This window comes from Chroicocephalus ridibundus, unplaced genomic scaffold (genome assembly GCF_963924245.1).
Source record: "Chroicocephalus ridibundus unplaced genomic scaffold, bChrRid1.1 SCAFFOLD_94, whole genome shotgun sequence".
NCBI lineage: Eukaryota > Metazoa > Chordata > Aves > Charadriiformes > Laridae > Chroicocephalus > Chroicocephalus ridibundus.
Window position 1 is genome coordinate 656,580 of NW_026961295.1, and position 24,737 is coordinate 681,316.

The following is a 24,737-nucleotide window of genomic DNA, read 5'->3' on the forward strand; positions in this document are numbered from 1 at the left end:
ACGATACATGCGTACACCTTTCATTTAGATGTTACCTATTACTCAGGGAATCTCAAGTACGTATCACTTTCAGAAGTCTCAGTGACGTGCTTATTATATACGTGTTTATAAGCAGATATGCAAATATAAGGACAGGCACATGTTGCATGCTCATTGCAATTCAGAACTGGTACATGTTATTTACCACAGACTCTTGAGATATCACTATAGTAAATTCCTACACAATTATCCCTCTTGGTCTCTAAAAAAATAGCCTCCTGTGGTATTTCAGAGTAATTCTGTCTTTTCTCCGCATACCATAAATAAAATACTTTAAGTCAACAAAATACTTTCTACTGACCTCAGCATCTTCTTGCTGTTGCTTGACTACAGATGGGTCCACTCCAGGTCCCTCCAGTTCTCCAATGAGCTCCTGAGTATCTTTAATAGCAGCTGCAAGAGCCACGTGACTACACCACAACTTGGCGGCTAGTTTCATTACATCCGACAATTTGGCCTCCCTCTCCTCAGTCAAGGTCTGGATGTCTTCCCAAATGAGGACCATTTGGTCTAGTTTATCTTGAACAGCTAAACAACAGAGGAACTAGATTACTACCTTGGCAAACGATTCTTGGCCAAAAATCTCTCTACAGTTCTACAGCAGAAACATATGGGTATCTTTTAAAATTTAGAATGTAAAATTGTTTCTTTACAGGACGACTCATAACCTTAAGTGGAAACAACCACCATAACCTTAAAAAATAAAACAAAGGTCATATCCACGATGAATTATTTTAAACAAATACTTTGCTTTTATACATCTTCTCCAGCTTCTCCAGGAGAACACAGTCCCCAGATCAGTGGTCATCAGAAATGAACATTTTTATATGCTGCAGCTTGCTGCATTTCCACTACGTGAAACTTTCCTCCATCTATTATTACCTTTAGCAGATATATCCTTATCGGCTCCTTCTGAGCGAGCAATCATTTCCTTCCCTCTCTGTTTAAGCGTCTCATACACCGGCTGAAGTTTTTCCAGATCCACTGACACGTTCTTATCTTCACTGATTTGCTCTTTAATCTTCTCAACCTCTGCTGAGATTGAAGGTGGCTGCCTCAGACATTCAGCTGTGCCTTTCAGACTCTCAAGAGTCAAATCTGTCTTGTCATGAAACTGGTAGGGTGGTAAAGGACAGAAAGAAGTGGCAGAGAAATTAGGAAAAAAAAAACCAACTGAAAAATGGCATTTGAAATTGTCTTGGAAAAATGTACTTTAAAATTAACATATTTAACATCTCTAGCCAACAGACGTATGTGCCGCTTGCAATACTGCCCTTCGTGGTTCTTCCCCTCTCTCAATATCTACATTACAAAAATGACCTTGCAAAATGGTACTTCCTCTCAGATTGAAGAATTTTACTATGAAGTCCGGTTTCAGTCCTGAGACGTTCCATCTGAAGATACTATACATAGAGCAGAATCTACTTGCCTTTAGTCCTGTGTCATTCATACAGTAGGTTGTACCTTATTTTGGAGAGCCATGACTCGTTGGCTCTTTCATGAGCCATTTCATCATTTTAGCAAGCTGTTTACCTGAGTAGTAAATACATACTTTTTCATATCAGGACCAATACACTGGCATATAACCACTGGTTAAGATTCGATATGTATGGTCATTCAAAAAGACGTCTGCTAGTGCCCAGGTGACGCTTGTTACTGCAGTAAAGGAACGTTACTTTCTGCAACTAAAAGCACACAACAGCCTGTGTTATGTTGACCCACAGTTGACCGAGCCCAGGGAGGTGTCCAGAAACTCAATTACAGCTCTGTAACATGGTTCACCCTTTGGTATAGGTCCAAAGATAGCCTTTACTATATGCTTTTGGATCCCTAGAGAATCCTAAAAACACCTCACCACCGTGCCCCTTTCAATTTACAGAAATTAGTAAACCTTGGGTGCATTTAACAATCCCTCCGGGATCTACAAAAAGCACTCTTGACTACACTTGGGAAAGGTGCCAGAAAGAGCACAGCAAAACAAGATTGCCTGATGGGAACAAATAGCTACATCCTTTCTATGCAAAGGAATACAGGCAATGCGAATGGAATGACTTTTTCCCACCACACAACCCACTTCAAATCAGACACTGTGACCAACGTTACGGACTCAGTGTTTTTGTTAGAAGTGCGAATATCATACGAGACAGCAAAATGTGTTCTGGAAGATAAGTAGCCTTCCCACCTTCCGGACTTCTGGAAAACTGATTGCAGCAACAAAACCTTACAAAAGTGGTAAAGACGGAAATTAAATTGGCACTATTCAGGTCTAATTTTAGGAGAGATATATATTAAATTTTAAAATTGTTGGCACATTCAGTGGGCTTCCTTGTACTCGTATTTCAATGAATGAGACGAGGTGTTTTAGAACTTAAAAGGAAGAAAATGCAAGTCATTACAACCTCTCATTCTGGCTCCATAGGTTATGGGGTGCCTTTGATACGTAGTGCTGCCACATATTCCACTTGGATAGAAAAACCTTCCCCTGGGCTCAGCTCCAGCAACTGAGGCCCAGTTTTGTCCATCTTACCTATATGAGGCTTGTGCTCAGCCATCAGCCCACGCAGTTGCTATAACAAACAAAACGACTTATCAGTTTCTTATGCTTGCACCACCACATTACAGCTGTCCACACTTCCAACACATCCAGCTGGCGAGAAATGCCAAACACCCTTCATCCTAATGTCAAGCGCAAATACTATCAAACAAAGGTAGTGATTGCTCTGCCAGCGATGGCTCCCATTCCAACAGAGAGCTACCCAGGCTTTAAACACCACAATTAGAGACGCACTGGAAAGGTCCATGCAATACCCTCGTAGGACAGATGATTGATTACAGGCAAAATAGAAGATGCTAACTATGCATATGATCTTGGCAACAGACACTCCCCATATCTAGTACCTATAATGACAGAAATGGCAACAGTATTCCAGGCATGTGCATAACGCCACTGCATATATACTTTGCATGGTGGTATTTGTCACCTGCCTCAAACCCTTCCGTTGAAGAACATCACAGAAAGAGGTACTGGCATTGCAAGAATACGAATTCAAATGATCCTTGCTTTAAGAAGAGGGAAGTAGCACAAGGAAGAGTCAGAGAAATCAGTGAAAAGGAGAAAAGGACAAGGAAGACCGATTAGGAGAGACTATCAACCTAGTTTAGCAGCCTCCTCTCTGGCCACAAGACCCCTCTGTCTTCACAACAGCGCTATTTCTTAATTGACACAAAGTTTAGCAAGTAATTAATAAGTAAATTAAATCTGATCTCAGCTGTCTACTCCCTCTCATCATCCACCCCCTAAGTAAGTCAAAACCGTGCATAAAACTTGTGGTAGTGAAACGTCACAAGGTGCCTTCCAACTTGCCGAAGGATCTGGGTTTTGTTTACTTGCACCCGTAGATCTGACAAAAGGGAAAGGTTTCTTGTGGGAGTAGCCCCATCCTTCCCTCCGCTTTTATTTATTTCCTCAGCTCATTCCTCCCTTTTCAGGAAAATCCCACTCTCTTGTCAGGCACTGTCCCTCCTGGTGCTGTGAACTCCACGCCTTTCTACCCTATAGCCCCTGTGCAGGACCATGAGAGGCACATGCTCTGTTCCGCTCAGCTCAGACTTTGTTTAAGTTAATGAAGGCACAGAAAAGGGCCTGTGTCAGTCTCAGTGTAAATACATCCTCTTGTCTTCAACTAAGGTTCTTCCCTTAAAAAGACATCCTGATACTGGCTCGCTTACTTGCTCCTCCCCAGAAGAGGAGAGGTTGAGAAGATTGACAAGACGGTGACCATGACTCTCAGCAGCCCTCTGAGGGCAAAACAGCAATGAAAACACAAATCCCCCTGACTCTAGCTCTTACCCAGAATGTAACTCCTTGTACACCTTGTAGCAAGAAAAATAATGTTGATTAGCGGAGAAGAGGCAAAGGTGAAACTAAGAGCAGCCTGAAATTTTTTAGAAAATGATTTTGTGTGGTTTATTTCTGTGCACAAAGAGATGATTTGACACAAGGCCCACAAGAGTGCACATTTCTGGGTCCAAACCTTACGCTAGTGCTCTGCCCACGGCTTAGTTCAAACCAAACTGACTGTGTGCGACTCACACAGAACCGACTCTATGAATTCCATGACTGGGAATAAAGACAGGCATCAGTAAATACATCAGAACAGAAAGGTAAGTGAACACAGAAAACGGTTTTCCATTCACATTCAGAACCTTTTTTTTTTTTTGAATAGAACAATAAATTATTTGATCTTGTCCACGATCTACCATTGGGTAAACAATTCCAGTAAACAAGTATTCCAGATCAGATTACGTGTTAAAATTGCCTGACATTAATCTTCCACTTAACAAACAAATCCCAGCTAATGGCACAGCTCAGAGAAAATGCAAAAATAGAAGCTCATCTGAAGGGCCTCTCACGCAAGCAGAATGATTGGGGGGACAATCCTGTAAGTAAAGCAAGCATGATTTGGCTCACAGGGACTAGTCAAGCTACTTCGTAAAGCTCGTGTTATATAGCTAGTCTTAATAGAGCCTGTTTGTTCCTTGTGGACATAATAGGAAGACAAATGAGTGAACCCACTGTTTACCAGTACATAATAGTGGCATATCTTCATTAACTGGTCACAGAGTAAAACTCTGAAGCCAGGGTTCGTCCTATCTAACCGGAGTTGCTTAATTGAGGCAGCTAAAAACACCCCAAACCTAGTTACTCTGTGCTCAGCAGGGAGAGAGAGGTCTGTCCAGTAGCCACATGGGTTTGACCTCACTGCACAGTGCGAGCTGCACACTCAGCCTGGGGCCTCTGTGCAGAAGAGAGAGAGAGAAACCAAGAGGCCCAGGGAGCAGGAAGGAAGGGCGACGGGGAAAGTAGAGGGAGAGGAAGGATGACAGAGAGAGAGAGGGACTTGGAGAGAAGAGAAAGGGCGGAGAGGGAGCAGAGCACAGCAGGAGAGAGGAAGGGAGGTACAGGGAGGCGAAAAACAGGACCCAGAGGGAAAGGGGAAGGGCAGGGAGGAACAGGGAGGCAGAAGAGGGCTGACAGGAGCCCAAGGGCCCAGGACTCACCGCAGCTCCCGGCTCTGCAGATCTGTCCTGTCGGCCTGTGCCAGCCTCCCCTCAGCCCACACAAGATGGCCGCCGGGAGCCCCGTGCCGGGTCCACAACTCCCAGCGTGCCCCGGGGCGCCCCCTCCTGCCCTCTGACCCCGCGGGAACCATGGCCGCCTCCCCGGGGCTGCCCTCGCCCAGGGCCAGGCCCTGGAGCACGGCTGGGGCCGGGAGGAGGAGGTCAGGGAGGGAGAGAAGGTTGGGAGAGGGCGGCGGGGTGGGGGGAGAGGGGCGGGAAGGGCCAGAGGGCCGGGGAGAGCAGGGGGGAGCTGGTCAGGGAGCTGCGGGAGGAGAAGTGCTGGTGAGGAGCGGGAAGAGATGGAGGGCAAGAGATGCTGGTTAAGCTGGCAGAGCAGCGCGGAGAGCCGCCTGACAGCAAAGGTGCCCGGTGGCCGCAGAGGAGCCCAGGGGAGCTGGTTCTTTTGGAGGCCACCAGGGCAGCCTTCCTCCGCCCCTGGTTTTGGTGAGCGATGGAGCAGTGCAGAGCCGTCCCTCAGGCATGCAGGCCTCAGGAGGGCTTCCCAGTGCCCCAGTGAGAGATCCTGCTCCCAGGAAGCGCCTCCCATGGAGCAAAGGCCATATCCAGCCACCCGGCGCTGGGTACGGCTGCCCCAAGGGGTGTCTCAAGGAGGACGGGGCCGCCCGTCTGATGGCTCTGACACACAAATGGTGAGCTGAAGCCCCGTGGCCGTGGCTGGCTGGGTCAAAGTCTCCGAGTTTAGTGACATTTGGTGAACTCCTGCACTAAGTATCGCATGACTTGAAACATCCCTGAAAAAATGGTGGAGGTTTGTCTGCGTGTTCTGCATGCTTCTGGATGCTAGACTGTGGCTAGGAGGGAATGTGCTTAGTTATCTCTCAAAGGGAGACAAAAGAAGTGCCTAAGTAAGGGTCAGCGTAACTCTTCAGAGCTTTGGCTGTTTAAATGTTGACCTGAACTTCTACAGAAACGGTAAAACGCTTGCACTTTTCTTCTCTTCTAGTTCCTGCGTGGGTACAGGGAAGAAGGCAGCAGACGTACACATTAGCTAAACCCCCTTCTTATTGCCAGCCGTAAAGGCGCCTCTCGGCTGGGAGCCCGAGAAGGACCCCGTGTTACAATTCTTGCTCCTTTATGTGCCACCCTAAGGCGATTCACATATGCATTGTCACAGTCTAGGAAACTGAGGAGAAATAACTGGACTCCAGACGATCCAATGTGAATCAACAGAAGCCGTTTATTAAGCACAGATCATCATCTTTTATACCCTGCGTTGTAGCCGTACACGCAACTCGCTTATTTCTGATTAGCTAGTTACACTGTCCACGCGCGGTGCATGCAGTTCATTCACACATCAGATTGGTTACAAGAATTCGCATAGTAAATTGTTTAGTCATTAGCACAACATGTTTCCTGCCTTTTCAGTTCCCGTTTTTCCCATGTACTAATTCCATCTTCTACCACCTGTTTTGCCCTTAATCTAATCTCTCACAGTAGGGAGGCTGGCTCACATGACCGTTTTCTCTCAGATACATTCCTACAATCTCGTCCCTCCCCAGTGCGGTCCCGCGTCTTCTCCCTGGACCCCGACCTGCGCCCGAACCCCAAACCCATCCTGGTCACCATCACGGTGCGGGGCCCTGTGGGGCTGGGGCAGGTCTATGGGGTGACCCTAGGGGTGAATGTCACTCTTGTGATTTCACCGCTGCTTGTGTAGCTTTTGGGCAAGGAGCAGGCATATGGCTTGTGTGGCCGCTTCTGATGCCATTAAAATAATATTTGGTCCCCACCCCAACATGGCTTTTTGGAATAACCGTCATCATCAGAAGCCTGTACGCGACACGCACACACGTGTGTGACAGCGGGACTCCTGAGCACGCAGCAGCAGCAGCAGGAGGGTGTGAGGTCATGGTCACTGTAACCCCTGAGCACACGGTGGTGGCAGCAGGAGGGACGTGAGGTCACTGTCGGTACCACTCATGAGCACACGGCAGCAGAAGTAGGAGAGTGTGAGGTCACCGTCAGTATAACCCACGAACACACAGCTTTGGCAGTAGGAAGGATGTGAGGTCACGTCACCGATGTCACCCCGTGCCCGTGGGGCTCGGTGCAGAGCGGCCATGTGCATGACAGGGGCATGACGGGGGCTGGGAGCTGCCTGTCCCCGTGTCTGCGAGGCCGAAGGAGCAGCCCCTGCGGCCCTGGCTGGAGCAGTCGGGGTGGGGGTGGCTCGGGGGCACCCCAGGGATGTGCCTGGGCACGGTGCCAGGAGGAAACCACAGACTTCCTGCCCGGGCGCTGCAGGGGGAGCGGGGGGAGCGCGTCGAGGCCACGTGGGCTGTGGTTTGTGCACCTGCAGGCTCCAGCTCCCGCTCCGCCCGTGGGGAATAACGGCCCCTGGGTGACACACTGAGAGTCAGGGACACGTCTGAGCCTCTGGGCTTCCCGTCTGCTGCCAGGGCAGGGACATGATCCAGCTGCGGCTCCTGCGAGGGACTCACTGTGGGGCCCTGCAGGGAGGGACGGACAAGCCAACACTCCTGGGATGGAGCCCTTGCCCTGGATGAAGACCTCTCCCAGCTGCTGCTCCCAGCACAGTGAGGTCCGTAGCAGGGGCAGGGGCTGTTTCCTCCCCATCCTGACACAGACCCTGGTGCAGTCCCCGCTTCATGGTCACCGCAGCTTGGGGGCAGCTGGACACTTGCCTCATGGCTTCTTGGATGAGCCCAGCGCAGGAGATGCTCAGTGCTTCCAGGCCCACAGCAGGGTGCAAGGGGTGACTAACCAAGTTGCCCTGCACACCCAGCTTGTCCCATAATGATCTGCCACCACAGCAACCATGACACCGGCAGCGGGACATATATGTCCCTCATATATGGTCATGAACGGCGCTGGAGAAGTTCATTGGCGGGCTGGGCTGTGTCGGAGGGGAGATAGCTCCCGATAACGTCTAAAAAGGTGCTGCTGCTTCGATTGGCTCCTTCCGCGGCTGGGTCGGCATCTGCAGAGATATATCACCCTCCCATCATCGACGTCCCCATGAGTCCCCAGGGGCTGTGACAGGGAGTGGGGAAGAGCAGGGCTGTGCCAGCAGGGCAGGAGGCTCAGGATGGGAATGGAGGGACTCCTGTCCCCTCGGGTGCTGTGGCTGCTCCTCTGGGTGCAGCTCTGCAGAGGTAAGTGCCGGGTCCCTTTTCCCACAGCCCAGGGCCATCAGGTACCAGTGGGGTCATCAAGAGCCCTTTGGGAAGAGGGTTTCTTTCCAAGTGCCACTGAGATGAGGGTCAGAAGGAGCTCAAGTCCATGGACCCTGTGCCTTTGCCTGTGTCCATCTGGGTGGGAGAGGGTGTCTCCATGATGCTGTTAAGGGGTGCTGGGCTGGGGAGGAGCAGGTGCCCTGCGCACGGCCTGGCGATACAGGTTTTGGGTGGGCATGGGCAGGGGCCCTTTGAGGTGGGAGGAGGTGCTGAGGGCTGTGGACAGAAAATGGCCGGGCGGGTCTGGAGTTAGCACCCCCAGCCTGCACAGCCCATGGGGAGTGGGGGGACGCCCACACATCCCCAGGGAGAGCCTGGAGGGGAGAGGGCTCCCATCCTGGTGCCTGTGACAGGCAGGGAGGACCCCAGAGCTGCACTCTGGGACTCGGCGCTCTCCTGACCAGTCCCGTCTTGGTGGTTGAAGGGGCTGCGGAGGTGAGACTGGAGGATGGCAGCGGACGCTGTGCTGGGAGAGTGGAGGCAAAACACCAGGGCCAGTGGGGGACCGTGTGTGATGACTCCTGGGACACGAATGATGCTGCAGTGGTTTGTAAGCAGCTGGGCTGTGGGTCCGCTGTCAAAGCTCCTGCTGAAGCACACTTTGGGCCAGGATCTGTCCCCATTTGGATGGATGATGTTGAGTGTCACGGCACAGAGTCGGCCCTGTCTGACTGTAGACACAATGGATGGGGTCAAAGCAACTGTGATCATGGTGAGGATGCTGGGGTGACATGCTCAGGTAAGGAGCCAATCTCTTCCCCACCTTTGGGACTGGGACAGGAGAAGGGACCTGGCTGTGCCCTCAGGGAGCAATGAACGGCTGCCAGGGCAGGGTCCTGTGTTGCTGGTCACACTGCCAAGCTGGGACTCTCATTGCTGGTGTCCCTGGTCCCTGAGGAAAGACCAGTGGGGTTCCACCCACCGCCGGGCCCCAAGATGGTTCATCCCACCGTCGGTTGGTGCCTGGGGCTGGGAGATGAATCCCCCTCAATGCCCCGCATTTTTTGTTGATTCTCATCTTTCTTCTCCAATTCAGCCAGCACCTGTCTGGCATTGCTGAGGGCCAGGTTCCCCTGTGCCAGAGGCACCGAGAGCTGCTCACGCGGCCACCCACAGCCCCAGAGAAGGGTGCAGAGTGGCCAGTGGCTGGCAGACACAAGTCCCTCAACCAAAGCAAAGGGGCCGTTCAAAGGGAAAAAGCCCTGTCCTTGGGCAGAGGAGCAGGGTGTGCCTGGTATATCTGTGCCATCAGCACCCATTGGGAGCTGCTGGGAGGGCCGTGGGGCTCTTTGCCTGTGGCCACCTTGCAGGGCAGGTGGGACATGGGTATGTAACTGCCAGAGGGCTGTGGGAACTCACAGGGTTCTTTGGTTACTCCAGGATTTGTCCGGCTGGTTGGAGGGGACAACCCCTGCTCAGGACGAGTGGAGATCCATGACGGGAGCCAGTGGAAAACTGTCTGTGACTCCGACTTTGGTCCCAAAGCTGCCGACGTGGTCTGCAGAGAGTTGCAGTGTGGCACAGCCCTGTCTGGTCCCGGGGCAGCTCACTTTGGAGAAGGGGCTGGTCCCACGTGGGACAGAGAGCTGCAGTGTGTGGGGAATGAATCCCTTCTCAGCTCCTGCCCCACGGGGTCCCCCAGGGACCGGCCCTGCCCCCACGCGAATGCTGCCGGTGTCACCTGCACACGTAAGGACTCAGGGCAGGGTGTTACCACCGGGGGTGTGCCGATGATGGGGGAGCAGGGACTGTGCTGTGCTGGGTGTGAGGACAGAAGGGGTGATCACAGAACCATAGGATGGTTTGGGTTGGAAGGGACCTTTCAATGTCATCTAGTCCAACTTGCCTGCAGCCAGCAGGGACCTCTTCAACTAGATCAGGTTGCTCAGAGCCCCGTTAGACCTGACCTTGAATGTTTGTCTGCAGCCCTAAAAGGGTGCAGAAGGAGGAGAAAGGCAGGGTGTCCGTTTGCCCTCTACTCCACCACCCAAGGCAGCAAAAGCACAAGTCTGCCCTGTCTCATCCTTCTCTGTCCCGAGTTCACAGGGTTCAGGCTGGTGAACGGCAGCACGGCGTGTGAGGGGAGGGTGGAGGTCCACGTGCAGGGGACCTGGGGCACCCTCTGTGCCTCCCGCTGGGACCTCCTGGACGCCCACGTTCTCTGCCGTCACCTCAACTGCGGGTTTGCTGAGTCCATTCCTAAAGGAGGGCATTTTGGGAGAGGAAGCGGCCCTGTCTGGAGAGACTCCTTCCACTGTGACGGGACTGAAGCCCACCTGGGAGAGTGCCCAGTGACTGCCCTGGGGGCCTCGCCATGCTCCCATGAGAACAACGCTGCTGTCATTTGCTCAGGTGAGTGCAGGAAAACACTCGGTTACTCTGTTTTCCTCTTAAATGCTCCCAAAGCAGGGGACCCTGTGGCAGTGCAAGGCTCTGGCTCAGAAGGTCCCCACAGAGGGCTGGCAGCAGGCAGGTGAGCTCCAAGGCCCTCCTGCAAGGGTGCCAGAGCCTGGAGACATGCTGCAGGCTGCCGGGCTCCCCGATGCCGCCAAGGGCTGGGGCATGGCTGCTCTCCCCAGGCCCAGCTCGCTTCGCATCCCTGCGGCTGGTGGGTGGAGGAAGCCCGTGCGACGGGCGAGTGGAGATCTTCCAGCACGGGAGGTGGGGCAGAGTCCTGGATGAGCAGTGGGACGTGCAGGAGGCCAGCGTGGTGTGCCGGCAGCTGCAGTGCGGAGAGGCAGAGGCAGCCTACAACCCCCCGAAGGCTCAGAGAGGGACGGGTCCCGTGGGGCTGCGCGGGGTGCGGTGTGCAGGGCACGAGGCCAACCTGACCCTCTGCAACACCTCCCTGCCTGAGAGTGCGCTGGAAGCAGGGATTGCCGAGGACGTGGGGGTCGTTTGCCGGGGTGAGTGGCGCTGCACGGCCCCCCCAGGCTCTGGGCTGGGTGGGCAGCCGGCCCTTGACGGCAGCCGGGGTTTCCTCCTGCTACAGGGAGCCGTCAGGTGCGGCTGGTGAATGGGCGTGGGCGCTGCGCTGGGAGAGTGGAGAGCTACTACCAGGGCAGCTGGGGGAGCGTCTGCGATGACGGCTGGGACCTGTCTGATGCTGCCGTCGTTTGCCGCCAGCTGGGCTGCGGAGGGGCGCTGGAGGCGGTTGGCTCCGCTCGCTTCGGGGAAGGCTCCGCTCAGATCTGGCTGGAGAGCGTGAACTGCTCCGGGGCCGAAGCTGCTCTCTGGGACTGCCCGGCAGGGTCCTGGGGGCAGCACGGCTGCGGGCACAAAGAGGACGCAGGAGTCGTCTGCTCAGGTGTGTGCCGGGAGCTGTGGTGGGAGCCCAGCGCCCAGGCAGGCCGGGACGAGGGGAGAGCCGGACACGGCCGAGGCTGTTCCTGGCCAGCTCTGAGCCCCTGACAAAGGCCATTGTGGGGACACCCATGCACAGGTGCCCTCAGTCCCACCGGGGGTCCCTGGGGCGCTCCGCTGTCCCTGACGGGCAGCAGGGAGGGCAGGGGTGTCTGTCCATCAGGGACATTTCTCTGTCCGTGGGTGCAAGGGGGACTTGCTGGACGTGCCTTTGCCTGTCTGAGGGCCTGGCGGGTGCAGGGGTGTCCCTGCTCCCCCAGCCCCAGCCCAGCCTGTTCCCCCTCGCTGCCTTTCCTCCCAGAGTTCATGGCCCTGAGGCTGGAGAACGGCACCAACTGCTCCGGGCGCCTGCAGGTTTTCTACAATGGGACGTGGGGGAGCGTTTGCTCCAACTCCATGACTCCTGAAACTGTGTCGCTGGCATGCAAGGAGCTGGGCTGCGGGGACAGAGGGTCCCTGGAAACACAACGGCCCCACGGCAGGCTGTCTGGCACGGCCTGGCTGGATCGTGTGGAGTGTGGGGAGAGAAACAGCTCCTTCTGGCAGTGTCCCTCCGCTCCCTGGCACCCGCAGTCATGCGACGACCTGCGAGATGAGACCCACATCACCTGCAAGGGTAATTCTGAGCTAGCCGGGCACCAGCATCCCCTGCGATCCTGCTCCTGGCTGGGCATGGACAAATTCCTGGGCCTGCAGGGGCCTTTCATTTCCAAGCCAGACGCTTCTGCTGCTGGTACCAAAAATGGGACTTCCTCTCCTGGAGCCCCACACATTCACCAGCGGTTGCCAGCCGGGCTCCCAGCTTCGCCTGGTTGAGGCAGAGGTTTCTCGAGGCAAGGTCCCAGAAGGGAACAGCCAGGGCTCTGAGGAGTGTCCCTTCCATGGACACCCTCCTGCTGCTCTGTGACCCAGGGTCCCTTTGGGGCCGAGCAGTCAGGGTCCCCCACATTGCCGAGTGTGTGTCCCCTGAAGGACCGGGGTTCAACTGCTGCCATGGGTGGGTGGCACGAGCTGAGCTGAGCCCCGCTCTCTGCTGCACGCCCCCCCTGCAGCAGCCCCTTCACCACAGCGTTTCCCTCTGCAGGGAGTCAGCCAGAAACGCCCCCGGCCCCAATGGCTGCGTGCCCCAGCACCCCGAGCTGCACAGGCAGCTGCTCCTCTGCATGCCCCTCTCGCCTGGCAGGGCTCTGCCTGCTGTCCCGCGGCCCTGGGAGCTCTCTGCCTTCTCCAGACAGGGAGAAGATTCGTGCCGTGGGAGGGGAGAAGGGGTGCTCTGGCCGAGTGGAGGTGTGGCACCGCGGCTCCTGGGGGACGGTGTGTGGCAACTCTTGGGACATGCGGGATGCCGAGGTGGCATGCAGGCAGCTGGGCTGTGGCCCTGCGGTGTCTGCCCTGGCCGAGGCTGCATTTGGGGAGGGGAGCGGCCCCATCTGGCTGGAGCAGGTGGAGTGCCGGGGGACAGAGCCATCTCTGCAGGACTGCTGGGCCCGGCCTGGGGACAGCGGTGCCTGCCGCCATAAGGAGGACGCGGCCGTGAACTGCTCAGGTGAGCGGCAGGGCTGGGACACCTCACAGGGAGCCCTTTTCCCCATTGGCTGCCATCACGGCTCCAGAGCTCCTGAGCGCAAGGCCATCCCTGCAGAGCAGGAGAGCCTTTTGCCGAGTGGGCAGCAGCTTCGGTGGGGCTCGATGTCCTCCAGCTTCTGCCCGCAGGGCCCTGCAGCCCCCAGGGGCACCTCCCGGGCTGCCGGCTCTGTCCCTGCGCTGGGCCCTGCGCTCCTTCCTGGCCATGCTCACCAGTCGGGCAGGAGGGGCGATTTGGGTGGGATGTGGCAGGGGTGTCTGCACATGCACACGTGCGCACACACACACACGGTGTCTCAGAGAGGAGGCTCCCTGGTACCTGCACCCCCACCCTCTCAGCCCAGCTCTCCTTCTCCTCCTCTGCAGATGCACCCAGGACGGCAGCACCAACCCCTCCAGCAGGTAACCCGTCCTCCCCACCAGCGCTGGGTCTTCTTGGGGCCAGGCTGTGACCCACAGCCGGAGGGAAGGGGCTCCTTGCTGGGCTGTGAAACTCCCAGGAGGAGGCACCGGGGTAGCGGTGGGGCGGGAGGCTGGGGAGGGCTGTCATTCACCCACTCAGGTGGGAGCTTCCCCATCCCTCATCCCCTGAAACCCGGTATGTAATGGGGGTCAGGACTGGGGTGTGCCGGCCCCTCACCTCTCCCAGGCCTGGTGCTGCCCTTTCTGTGTTCCTGCCATGCAGATCCCACGCGGGGCCGTCTGACCGTCAGCAGGAGAGTCTCATTGCCCATCATCATGTGCATCATCCTGAAAGCCGTTCTCTGCCTGTTCCTGGCCCTCCTGGCCGGGCAAGTGCGAAGCGCCAGGGCTGGGCGCAGAGGTGGGTCCCTTCCCAGGGGAAGATGCCTGCTGGCAAGGCCAGGGGTGCCGTGGGGTGTCAGTGAGCGGGAGAGGCAGAGCTGGGGGACAAGAGTGCGTGCTCTCTGCGGGATCCCATCCCCTCTCTGACCATCCCTGGGCCAGCCCTGCCTCTGTCCACGGGCTCTGAGAGAGCCCAGGAGCCCTTCCCCGAGGCCATGTACGAGGAGATCGGTTCCAGCCCAGCATGGCAGAAGCAGGCAAGGTTCAGCGGCTCAGGTTGGTGTGCGTCCCTCATTGAGGACACATCTACAGTGCTCTTTCCCCTGGCTGCCACCCAGGGTTGACCCCTGCAGCCCCCTAACCCATGGTTCGTGCGGTTGTGGGGCTGTTGGATCTGTGTGGGGAGCACCCATGTCCTGGGCCCAGGAGAGAAGCTTTCTCCCCACCTGCTCTGCGCGTCCCATTTGGGGACAGCCCCTCTCTGCCTGCCCCTGCACCCTGGGGGACACCTGAGGGGTGAGGGAAGGGGCTGTCCCAGGGCAGCTCTGGCAGGCCCTTGGAGATGGGCTTTGTCCCAGGGCAGCAGGGTGAGTCCTGAGCCCTCGCCCCCGTGCAGCCGTGGCTCTGTGGGTCCCACGTCCCCAGCAGCACTGAGCACAAGCTGGGTCAGCAGAGCGCACTCCCCTAACACCCGCTGGGCCTCTCTCCAGGCTCCTATTCAGAGGGGTCCCTGAGCAAGCTGCAGCCCTACCCCGGGGACAGCGAGGAGGAGGATGGTCTGGGGTCAGCACCAGCTAATGGGGGCAGGAAGGGGTGGATCTCTCCTCCCTGCAGACATGTGATGGACAGCAGTGTCACTGAGCATCATGCTCGGAGCTGGGAGGACGGGCGGGATCTCCTGTGGGGCTGCAAACACCGACGTCGGAGCCCCACGTCCCTGCGCATCCTCCCATCCTCTGCTCTGCAGAACGCATCTTCTCACTGTCACCAGCTCTCCTCTCCTTTCAGACGTCCCTGTCCTGCCTGGAGGTGACCCAGCTGATGGCTATGATGATGCCAGGGAGGTTTCTGACCCTGGGGAGGATCCTTCCCCTGGGCAGGAAGACTGGGAAATGCCCAGGGTGGCAGAGGAAGGATCCGGACCCACGGATACCCCTGGAGGTGAGAGGGAAAGAAAGAGCTGCTGGTTCCTGGGGTGGCATCCCCGGTGCTGGATGATTCACTGTCACGCTGAGAGCCCAATGTGCTGGGGTGGGGGAACCTGCCCCAGGAGTTTTTCCTTGGGGGGACCGTGGGCGGGAGAGGGAGCTGAACGTCTCAAGACTGGTGAGGAGAAGGGAGGAAGGTGACGTACAGCCCAGGAGAGGCACCCCATGGGGTGAACATGCAATGGCCTGCCTTGCTTCTTGCAGGGCCAAACCTGCTCTCCCAGAGAGGTGTTTGTGCCCCCGGAGCTAAGTGGGATGGCTGGTCCCTGTCCCCAGAGAGCACGGGCTATGACGATGCTGAAGAGGTGTCTGTGGCACATCCCCCTGAGGACACAGAGGCTGTGACACCGGAGCTCAGTGCACAACAGTCCCTGAGCCCCGGGCCAGGAGAGCCCGTCCCTGCAGTGCAGCTGGGGGCAGCCAGGAGGGAGGAGAGGTCTGTGCAGCTGGGAGAGCCGTGAGCACCAGGGAACCCTCTCCCTTTTCCCACGGGCAGCAGAAACTGCCAGGCGTTTCCTCGATTTTGATTCCCCTGTTTTTACACAGGGGCCCCCATATCGGTTCTTATTAAAAGCCTTTGAGCCAGAGCTGTGCTTGCCTGCCCAGGTGCTTTAGTGTCTCCCCGAGGGTGGCTGGAGGAAACCAGACCCCAAAGACATGGCGGTGGGGAGGGGGCACGTCTTGGGTGGGTGTGTGGTGCAGGGCAGTGAGCTGAGCTCAGGTCCAGCACAGCTGCCCGCCTCTCTCCTGAGAGGGGGCTCCAAAGAGGCAGCGCACACAGCCCTCCTCACCCCACAGCCAGACGCTGGCTGGGCAGGGCAGGCCCACAGTGCCTGCAGAGGACCAGAGGCTCCAGCTCCAGCCTTTCCCTGAGGCTGGGCATTCAGGGAAGAACTCCCTTGGAGGTGCTGGGGATTGAAGCCAGGATCTCCCACGTGCAAAGTGGGTACAGAGTGAGACATGCCCTCCCTGGGGTGAGGTGCCCCCAGGCTCTGATGGCGCCCCAGGGTGTGCAATGGGGCAACACGGGGGCAGAAAGCTCACACACCCTCATCCATGTAGCGGGCCTCCTCCTGCACCCCTCTGCCCCGCAGCACCCCTGGAGGTGGGGTGAGAGGCAAGTTTCCACCTCCATGGGGCTGATGCCCAGAGAGGAGCATATTGGTGTTTTATCAGTCATTGGAGCCTCTGTAGGCCTCCCTTTTGCTTTTGAGAGTGTCCAGGAGCTCCTTGTTAATCCAGGCAGCCCTCCTGGCTTTTTTGCCTGACCTCTTCTTTCTTGGCATGCACCGCTCCTGAGCTTGAAGGAGGTGATCCTTGACAAATAACCAGCTTCCTTGGGCCCCTCTTCCCTCCAGTACTTTTTTCCATGTTACCCTGCCAAGCAGGTCCCTCAAGGGACCAAAGTCTGCTCTCCGGAATTCCAGGGTAGTGAGCTTTCTGAGTACGCTCCTCGCTACCCGAAGTATCTTGAATTCTACCGGCTCAAGATCACTGCAGCCAAGGCTACCCTTGAGCTTGACATTCCCCACCAGCCCCTCCTTGTTGGTAAGGACAAGGTCCAGCATAGTTCCTCTCCTCGTTGGCTCCTCTACCATTTGAAGAAGAAAGTTGTCATCGACACATTCCAAGAAGTTCCTGGATTTCTTGTCCCTGCTCTGTTGTCTTTCCAACAAATATTGGGGTGGTTGAAGTCCCCCATGATGACAGGGCCTGTGAATGCAATGCTGCTCTTACCTGTCTACGGAGGGCCTCATCCGCTCTATCATCCTGGTCAGGTGGCCAGTAGCAGACCCCTACTGTAATGTCTCCTGCCCCTGTGTTCCCTTTAATCTTGACCCGTAAGCTCTCTGTTGAGTCTTCATCCATCCCCAGGTGGAGCTCCATGCACTCCAGCTGTTCATTGACATAGAGGGCAATACCCCCTGCTCATCTCCCCAGCCCGTCCTTCCTGAAGAGTCTGTATCCCTCCATTCCAGCACTCCAATCATAAGAGCCATCCCACCACATCTCTGGAATGCCAACACTCTCTTCCCCCTTTCAGAAAGATGAGCCCCATCCGACGCCAACAAGCCTGGTGCCATATAGGCCATCCCATTTTCGAATAAACCCAAAACTGTGGTGGTGACACCAGCCATGGAGGCAAGTGTTGACAGATTGCACACAACCCACCTCTTCTTCCTCGTGGAGGCGGTTTTTAAACTGCGGGTAGGCCTTACTGGTCTTGGCATCTCTTCTGGTGTAGCCAAACCATCTCCCATGCCATCCAGGGGTTGGCCTATCTCCTCCAGAGCCTCATACCTGTTTTGCAGACGCACCTGGTTAGGGGATGTGGGCAAGGAGGGAGTTCGCTTGCCCTCTCCATTCACTGGCCTCCTTTTGGCCACTGCCTTCAGTCTGGCAGAAGGGTACCAGATCTCCTTCAGCTTGGGGTTTTTTTTTGATGGCTCTTCTGTTTTTTTCCTCAGGAAGGTCAGAGCCTGATTCCACCAATCAGCTTCTTTCTCACAGTCCCTGATGCTCTGCAGCCTTTCTTTTAGCTCTGCTGCCAGGCTGAGTAGATCATCCACCCGGTCGCACCTCACCCAGCTGTCATCTCTTCTACCATCCACTAGCCCTGAGAGGTTAAGACACTCCCGGCAGCCAGAGACCTGGGTGGCTGCGTGCTTCTGCAGGAGCTCTGTTTGTATGGCCACGTCTGCTCTGGCAAGTGCAGAAGATGCAGGAAGCTGCATCTTTCGGGTAGAGACTATGGCTGAGCTTCCCTCCCGAGCTTTCTGCGCCCTTCCGCACGAACTGCCGCGCAGACTGCCGTGCCGTGCCCTGGCTGACGTGCCACGTCCTGTTTGCCTGTCCTGGTCACCACGCTCCTGGTCACTTGTGCTCCCTAAGGCCTCCTTTTAAGGGGGTGGGGGCTGGCCGCTGCTGCTGCAGGCTCTGCCCTGCCTCGTCAGCTGCCCTTGCGCGAGCTGTGGGCTCCCTGTGGGTCCCTGCCACTCTGCCTGGGTCCTCAGAAAAGCTTAGGTAAAGCTCCTTTTCACTGCAATTGCCCAGCTCTGCTGCTGACATGCCAGCACCGGAGCTGTTTGTCTCAGCGAGTGACTGATGTTTTTCCTCCATCCTCTAGAACCCCTTTCCTTCATCTCCCCAAGACCACTTCCCATCACCCCCAGAATCTTTTTCCTCCATCCTTTAGGACTCCTTTCCTCCATCTCCCCAAACCCCCTTTCCTCTATCCTCTCAGGACTGTTTTCCTCCATTCCCCTGGGATTCCTTTCCTCCATCCCACCCAGCATCTTGTTTCACCACTCCCCCAGGACCCCTTTATCCCCTCAAGACCACTTCCCACCATCACCCCAGGACCTCTTCCCTCCATTCCCCCAAGATCCCTTTCATCCACCACCCAGGACCCCTTTCCTTCCATCTGCCCAAGACCATTTCCCACCTTCCCCCCACCCCTCCCTCAGGACATTATCTTCCATCCCCCAAGACCCCTTCCCACCACGCCCCCCAAGACCCCGTCCCACAATCCCCCCAGGACCTCTTTCCTCCGTTCCCCCAAGATCCCTTTCATCCACCACCCAAGACCCCTTTCCTTCCATCTGCCCAAGACCCCTTCCCACCATCCCTGAAGGCACCTTCCCACCATCCCCCTCAAAACTTCGGAGATGACCCAGCCCTTTTCCTACCCTGCCCAGTAAAACCCATGCTGGGACCCCCCAGGACAGTTCATGCCACCACTTGTGTCACCATCCCCATGCTCACTGTCCCCGGCAGGACCATGCAATTGATGGTCATCCAGCGTCTCTCTCCACGACTGCCCACTAAGGTGATGGAGTTGTGGGTCCCACCTTTGAGTGTGTTACCTGTGGCCACCTTCACCTTGTACACAGCCACGGTGGGCTGCACTGAGGACACACAGTGATATATAAGATGTGCCTTCAAAAAGTGACCACAAAGTAGGTGTGACCTTTTTTTTGGGTGGAAACCTGCTGTTTTGTGTGGTTTATGTGTCACAAGCCCTGTGGGCGTTGCACAAGCCAGGTGGCTGGTCCTTCCTTCTCAAGGGGAGGTGTTTTCAGATGACCATTACCGGCCAGCATTTGCCATATCTAATCTCAGTGGATGTGGCCATGGGGACATTGTCCAAGCGATGGCCCTGGGGGTGGCTGAGGGCCTGAGGGAGGGAGCATTTGCTGTGGTCCAGGAGCTCCTCCTGCCTCCCTCATCTCCTGCTTCGTCCCTGCACATGTCACCACCCCAACGTCACCAGCTGCTGTGGAGCAGCAGTTGTGGGGCCAGCAGGGACTTCCCCCAGGAAGGTGGTGGAGCAACTAATCCTGGAAACCGTTTCCAGGCACGTGAAGGATGATAAAATCATCAGGAGGCATCATGTGGCCTCACCAAGGAGAAGTTATGCTTGACCAACTTGATAAACGTCTACAATGCAATGGCTGTTCTCATAGATGAGGTGAGAGCAGTGGCTGTTGTCTACCTGGTCTTCAGGAAGACTTTCAACACTGTCTCCCATAAGATCTTCCTAGAGAAGCTGTTTATGTATGAGTTGGATGAGCAGTGAGGTGGGTTGTCCACTGGCTGAACATCTGCAAATTTGCCAGTGCCACCAAACCGGGAGGAGCAGCTGAGACACCAAAGGCCCTGCAGCCACCCAGAGGAACCTCAACAGGCTGGAGATACGGGCTGACAGGAGTCTCATGTGCTTCTACCAAAAGAAGCACAAAGTCTTTCCCATGGGGAGGGACAACTGCCAGGATCAGGACAGGATGGAGACACCTGGCTGGAAAGGATCTCTGTAGAAAAGGTCCCAGTGGACACCAAGTTGCCCATGAACCAGGAGCCCTTGCCGCAAAGGTGGCTCATGGCGGAGGGAGGTGGTCCTTCCCCTCTTTTTTGCTGAGGCCACACCTGGAAGACTGAGTCACAGTACGAGAAAGACATGAACATACTGGAGAGACCCCAGGGAAGATAATGAAGAGCCTGGAGCATCTGGTTGTGTGGCTGGTTTGAGCTTCCATGATCATGGGTCTACCTTTGAGAAGCCCTTGGGAGCTGATGAGAGTCACCTGACCAAGTGGGTCTTCACCAACAAGCTGGCCAGACTTCAGGAGAGCTTTAAACTCTCCTTCTCCTTTGGGAAGGGCCACCAAGATGATGATGTGACTGGACCATCTTCTCCTAGGGGGAGAGGCTGAGGGCACTGGGATGGTCCAGCTTGGAGAAGACACTGGGGGAGATCCCATCAATGTCTATAAATACCTGTAGGGTGTGGAGAGCATGGAGGCTTGGGCATGGACTTCCTTCCCCAGGAACATGGAGGGAAGGAGCTCACCACACAAGTCAAACCCTTGGGGACACTGGGGCACACTGGGACCACTGGGGGCAGCTCCAGGCAGGGTGGCCTTTCTTGGCACTGGCCACTTGTAGAGACCAGTGTGGGGAGGCTCAGGCTTCCAGCTCCTCCAACGCCGCCTCTCTGGAGGCCCCTTGAGCCCCATGGTGGCCCCTAGAAGGTCCAGTCACACCCATGACACGGGGTTGGTCCCCTCCACCACCATTTTGGGAACAACACGAAACCAAGATGGGTTCTTGAGTGTTTAATGATGCGGGAAGGGACAGGAGGGACAAGGCAGGATGAAGGCCACCAACGATGGGCACAGGACACATAGAAGCACCCCTTGGCCAGCACTGGGGAGGTAGAGGGGCTCCATCACCTCGCACACCACTGGGGCTGCCAGGGGGCAGAGCTGGCCATCTGAGGACAGAGATAGTGGTGTTGGGAACATGTCCACAGGGATATTTTCCAGGTTCCTGCTGTGGTTTGGCAGGGTTGGTGGGGAGGGGATGCTCGGGGTTCTCATGGGGGCAGTGGTGGGTCCAGGTGAGAGCTTCTCACCCAAGTTCAGGCAGTGGGGGAGCAGGATTTGTGGGGTTCAGCAGCTCAAGCTGCTCCAGGAGAGCTGGGATTAGGGGACAGATGTTTATTCTGTGACCATGGGGACAAGCCACCAGCAGGGTCATTGTGAGAAGGGGGCTAATGTCTGCCTTGGGCTGGCCTCTCCTGGCTGTGGGCAGGGACATTGATCTTGCTGGTCTTCGCAGCCGTCCTCCAGACGGAGAGGATGTTCTTGACAGGAATGTCTGGATCCAGGGCATCTGTGAGGGTGGCCACAGAGGTGGCAGGGACTTGGTTGTCTTCCAGGAAGAATTTAAAGGCCTCCTTCAGCCTGTGGGTGAGGTAGAGTGGGGGATGTGAGCGGGTGGAGGTGGGATGGATGTCCCACCACCCTCACAGGTCAACAATAAGGACTGTGTTAATCAAGGTTGCTGGTCAATGGTGGCTCTCAATGGTGGCCTAGATTGCTGGTTAACAATGGCCAACGCCTCCTGCAAGAGGCCACACCAGTATGTCCAGCGGCATCAGGAATCAATGGGGCAGCTGCTGGTTGGGCATCAGCTCTCTTCCCATCAGGGGTGATGCCACCTTGGGACGAGCATCTCCAAAGAGAGAGATCCACTAACACGCAACCAGACGAGGCCTTGAGCAACCTGCCTGGGGCAGGATTTGGACCAGAGACCTTCCGAGGTCCCTCCCCAACCAAACCCTCGCAGGAAGCTGCAACTTCTGCCACCGCTCTGGTTGTCCCAGGATATGACCTGGACTTACTCATATTCAGGCTCAAATCTGGACAGTGCCGCCATAATCATCTCGTGAAGCTCAAGGAGGAAGGGGTCGAGGTTGGTGTTGGACAGTGCAGAGGCCAGGGCTTTTGCTTCCCTTGCACCCACCTCTTCTTGGAACTGCCTGGGTACCAGGCAGAAGGGATCCTGCAAAGACCACCACAACCCTCTCATGTCTTTGAACCTCCTATCAGGGCCAGAGAACTTCCAAGACATGAGCCAGTCTTGAAAGTGCCCAGGAGGAGTGGATTATCTTCAGGCTGGGCCAGAGACCTTGACTTTCCCCAGGGAAGGGAGAGGGATGTCAAAAGTGCTGCTTGGCTGCAGTGATGTGGGTTTCCTTTCTCCTCCCAGGGGAGCAAGCCCTATCTACTCCCGCAACCTCCTCGCCCTCACCTGGTTCATTTGTACCAATAGCATGGGCCTGCGAGCTGCCAGGACCTGCCACAGTGACAGGAGGTGCTTCAGACGAGTGTTGGGCACCACCTGAAGAAGGACAGAGGCACAGGCATTCAGCTTCTTGGAAAGGTCATATCCACACTCAACTTCAGCATGTCCTGCAGGACACATTGGGCCACCAAAATCCCCTGATGGCTGCACCTCAACTGCCCAGTTCAAGCATCCAGGCTGGCTCATCTACCAACCCTTGGCTCCCACATCACTGGTGTCCCCCAAAGAGGTGCTCTGGGATGTCCACAGTGCCTAAGGTGTTCCCCAAGGTGTTGGTGGCCCCAGCATGAAGACCTGGCATCACTCAGCCAAGCTTTTAAACCCACATAGGTGCCCAGGACCTCTTTGCTCTGAGCAGGGAACCCCCCAACCTTCATGGACACCAGATCTGGAGACCTTAGAGCATGTGAAGGTGGTGGGAGCCACAGGGGACGTGAAGCCCTGCCCAGAGTGGCAGGCGTGGCCATCAAGGGGAGAACATGAGGGTCCCATTACCCACTTGCCCGTCACCCACCGGCACGTCGTGGAATTGTTTTGCATCAGCATCCATCCTTAGGTCCTGCTGGACGTACTCGGACAGCAGGCGCTCTGGGTCACCACCTGTCACTGCCAGGAATTCAGCAGCCACCTTCAGGGTGGCCAGGGCCTTGGAGAGGGCATTGACTGAGCGGGCCTCTTCCATGATGCGCTTCTGCTGGTTGACGCTGAGCGGCTCCTGGCAGCAAGAAGGGCATAGAAGTGACCCAGAGAGGGCTGGGACCACCACAACATGATGCCCTCCCAACCTGCTTGTCCCCCCCCAGCGCAGGAGAACTGGGTCCTGCCAGATCTCCAGCCTCCTGCTTGAGGTGGCCATGGGTCTTCCCACATGTCTGCCCGGTCTCTGTGCGCCCATTGTGTCATGGGACTTGAAAGGAGACCTCAGAGTCTGGATGGAGGAGAAGACCAGCAAGCCATTTCCTACCTGGAACAGCTGGTTCCTGACTTTCATCTTGATGGCCTAGAGGGTCCTAACATTGTTGAGGGCGATGGATGGAGCCGTCTGGAAAGGGTTTGGAACAGATGGTTAGGAACATGCCTGGTGTCACTTAATGGGGGCCAGCAGAGAAGCTCAGCTGGGCACATGTGAGCCCATGGGATGTCCCCGAGGGTTCTGCAGGAGGTGATTGACGGCCTCCCGAGGCCACTGTGGGGTTGTGGAGATCAAGGGATGTCCAGATGGCTGGAGGAAGGTGTCGGAGGATGTCGGAGTGGGAGACGGACCCGGACTAACGATGGAATCTCAATATGAGTATGATCGTTCTCCCTTTACTCAAGTTTTCACAGAGTATATATAGACAGGCAATAAGAGCACGCGCTAGCGGCAGCTATCTGATTGGCTTACAGTCTCTGTTCACGCGCGGTGCACGCAGTTCATTCACAGATCAGATTGGTTACAAGAATTCACATAGTAAATTACTTAGTCATTAGCACAACATGTTTTCTACCTTCTCAGTTCCCGTTTTTCCCATGTACTAATTCCATCTTCTACCACCTGTTTTGCTCTTAATCTAATCTCTCATAGTAGGGAGGCTGGCTCACGTGACCATTTTCTCTCAGACACATTCCTACAATCCCCCCTTTTTCTTCTTGAGCCAGCCAGACCTTATGCATGGCATTTTCTATCATGTCAGTCACTTTGCGGAGAACACACGAGGCTACCATAATCAATAATAATATAACCAACAGTAGCATGAGCCCTTGCTTTAGTAAGTCTGATAACCATCCCGTTATACCCCATGAGTTTGACCAATCATCGAAACCATTTTTGACCGCTTTTAATTTGGACATTTTATCCTTGTTGTGACGCTCTTAGCAGGTTATATACTAAACACAATTAAAAACAGAATCAAAAAGAACCCTGCTAAGGCAATAAATACCCAGATTCCTAAATTTAGCCCAGAAAGCCAATTTCTTTAGATTTACCCACGAGAAATCCTTTTGTAATATTTCAAATACATTGCGGTTGCTGACAGCACAAGCCACCCTGGAAAAACAATCGTGGTAACATTTCGATCATCATAGTTACTGGTTTTGAAAAGGTATGTGGCAAAAATACCCACTCTAATGCAGTCAGGCTCTTTGCGAGTGCATCATCCCACTGTCCTATCAGGGCATAAAGTTGAAATTCTTGTAGGAAGGTGTTCAGTGCGTCTTGCAGCAGTAGTAGACTATATCTTATCTTGCAACATACTGTAATGCCTTCAGAGCT

General features: G+C 55.7%; 2 protein-coding genes across 2 annotated transcripts in view; one reads left to right on the forward strand and one right to left on the reverse strand.

The window, feature by feature from the left end:
• The window catches only part of LOC134509184 (deleted in malignant brain tumors 1 protein-like), a 78,904-nt gene extending 58,988 nt beyond the window's left edge, over positions 1–19,916 (forward strand). Inside the window, exons 7-10 of the mRNA XM_063321668.1 lie at positions 9,034–9,043; positions 11,382–11,685; positions 12,043–12,371; positions 19,722–19,916. Of these exons, the coding sequence (XP_063177738.1) occupies positions 9,034–9,043; positions 11,382–11,685; positions 12,043–12,371; positions 19,722–19,916 (838 nt within the window). The remainder of the gene's footprint in view (positions 1–9,033; positions 9,044–11,381; positions 11,686–12,042; positions 12,372–19,721) is intronic.
• Positions 19,917–21,126: 1,210 nt separating this feature from the next.
• LOC134509185 (E3 ubiquitin-protein ligase RNF213-like) lies at positions 21,127–22,210 on the reverse strand. The gene is made up of 2 exons (XM_063321669.1): positions 22,023–22,210; positions 21,127–21,582 (listed from the first exon to the last, which is right to left on the reverse strand). The coding sequence occupies exons 1-2, from the start codon at positions 22,208–22,210 to the stop codon at positions 21,390–21,392; spliced, it is 381 nt and encodes a 126-aa protein (XP_063177739.1). The 3' UTR covers positions 21,127–21,389.
• Positions 22,211–24,737: the final 2,527 nt, after the last annotated feature.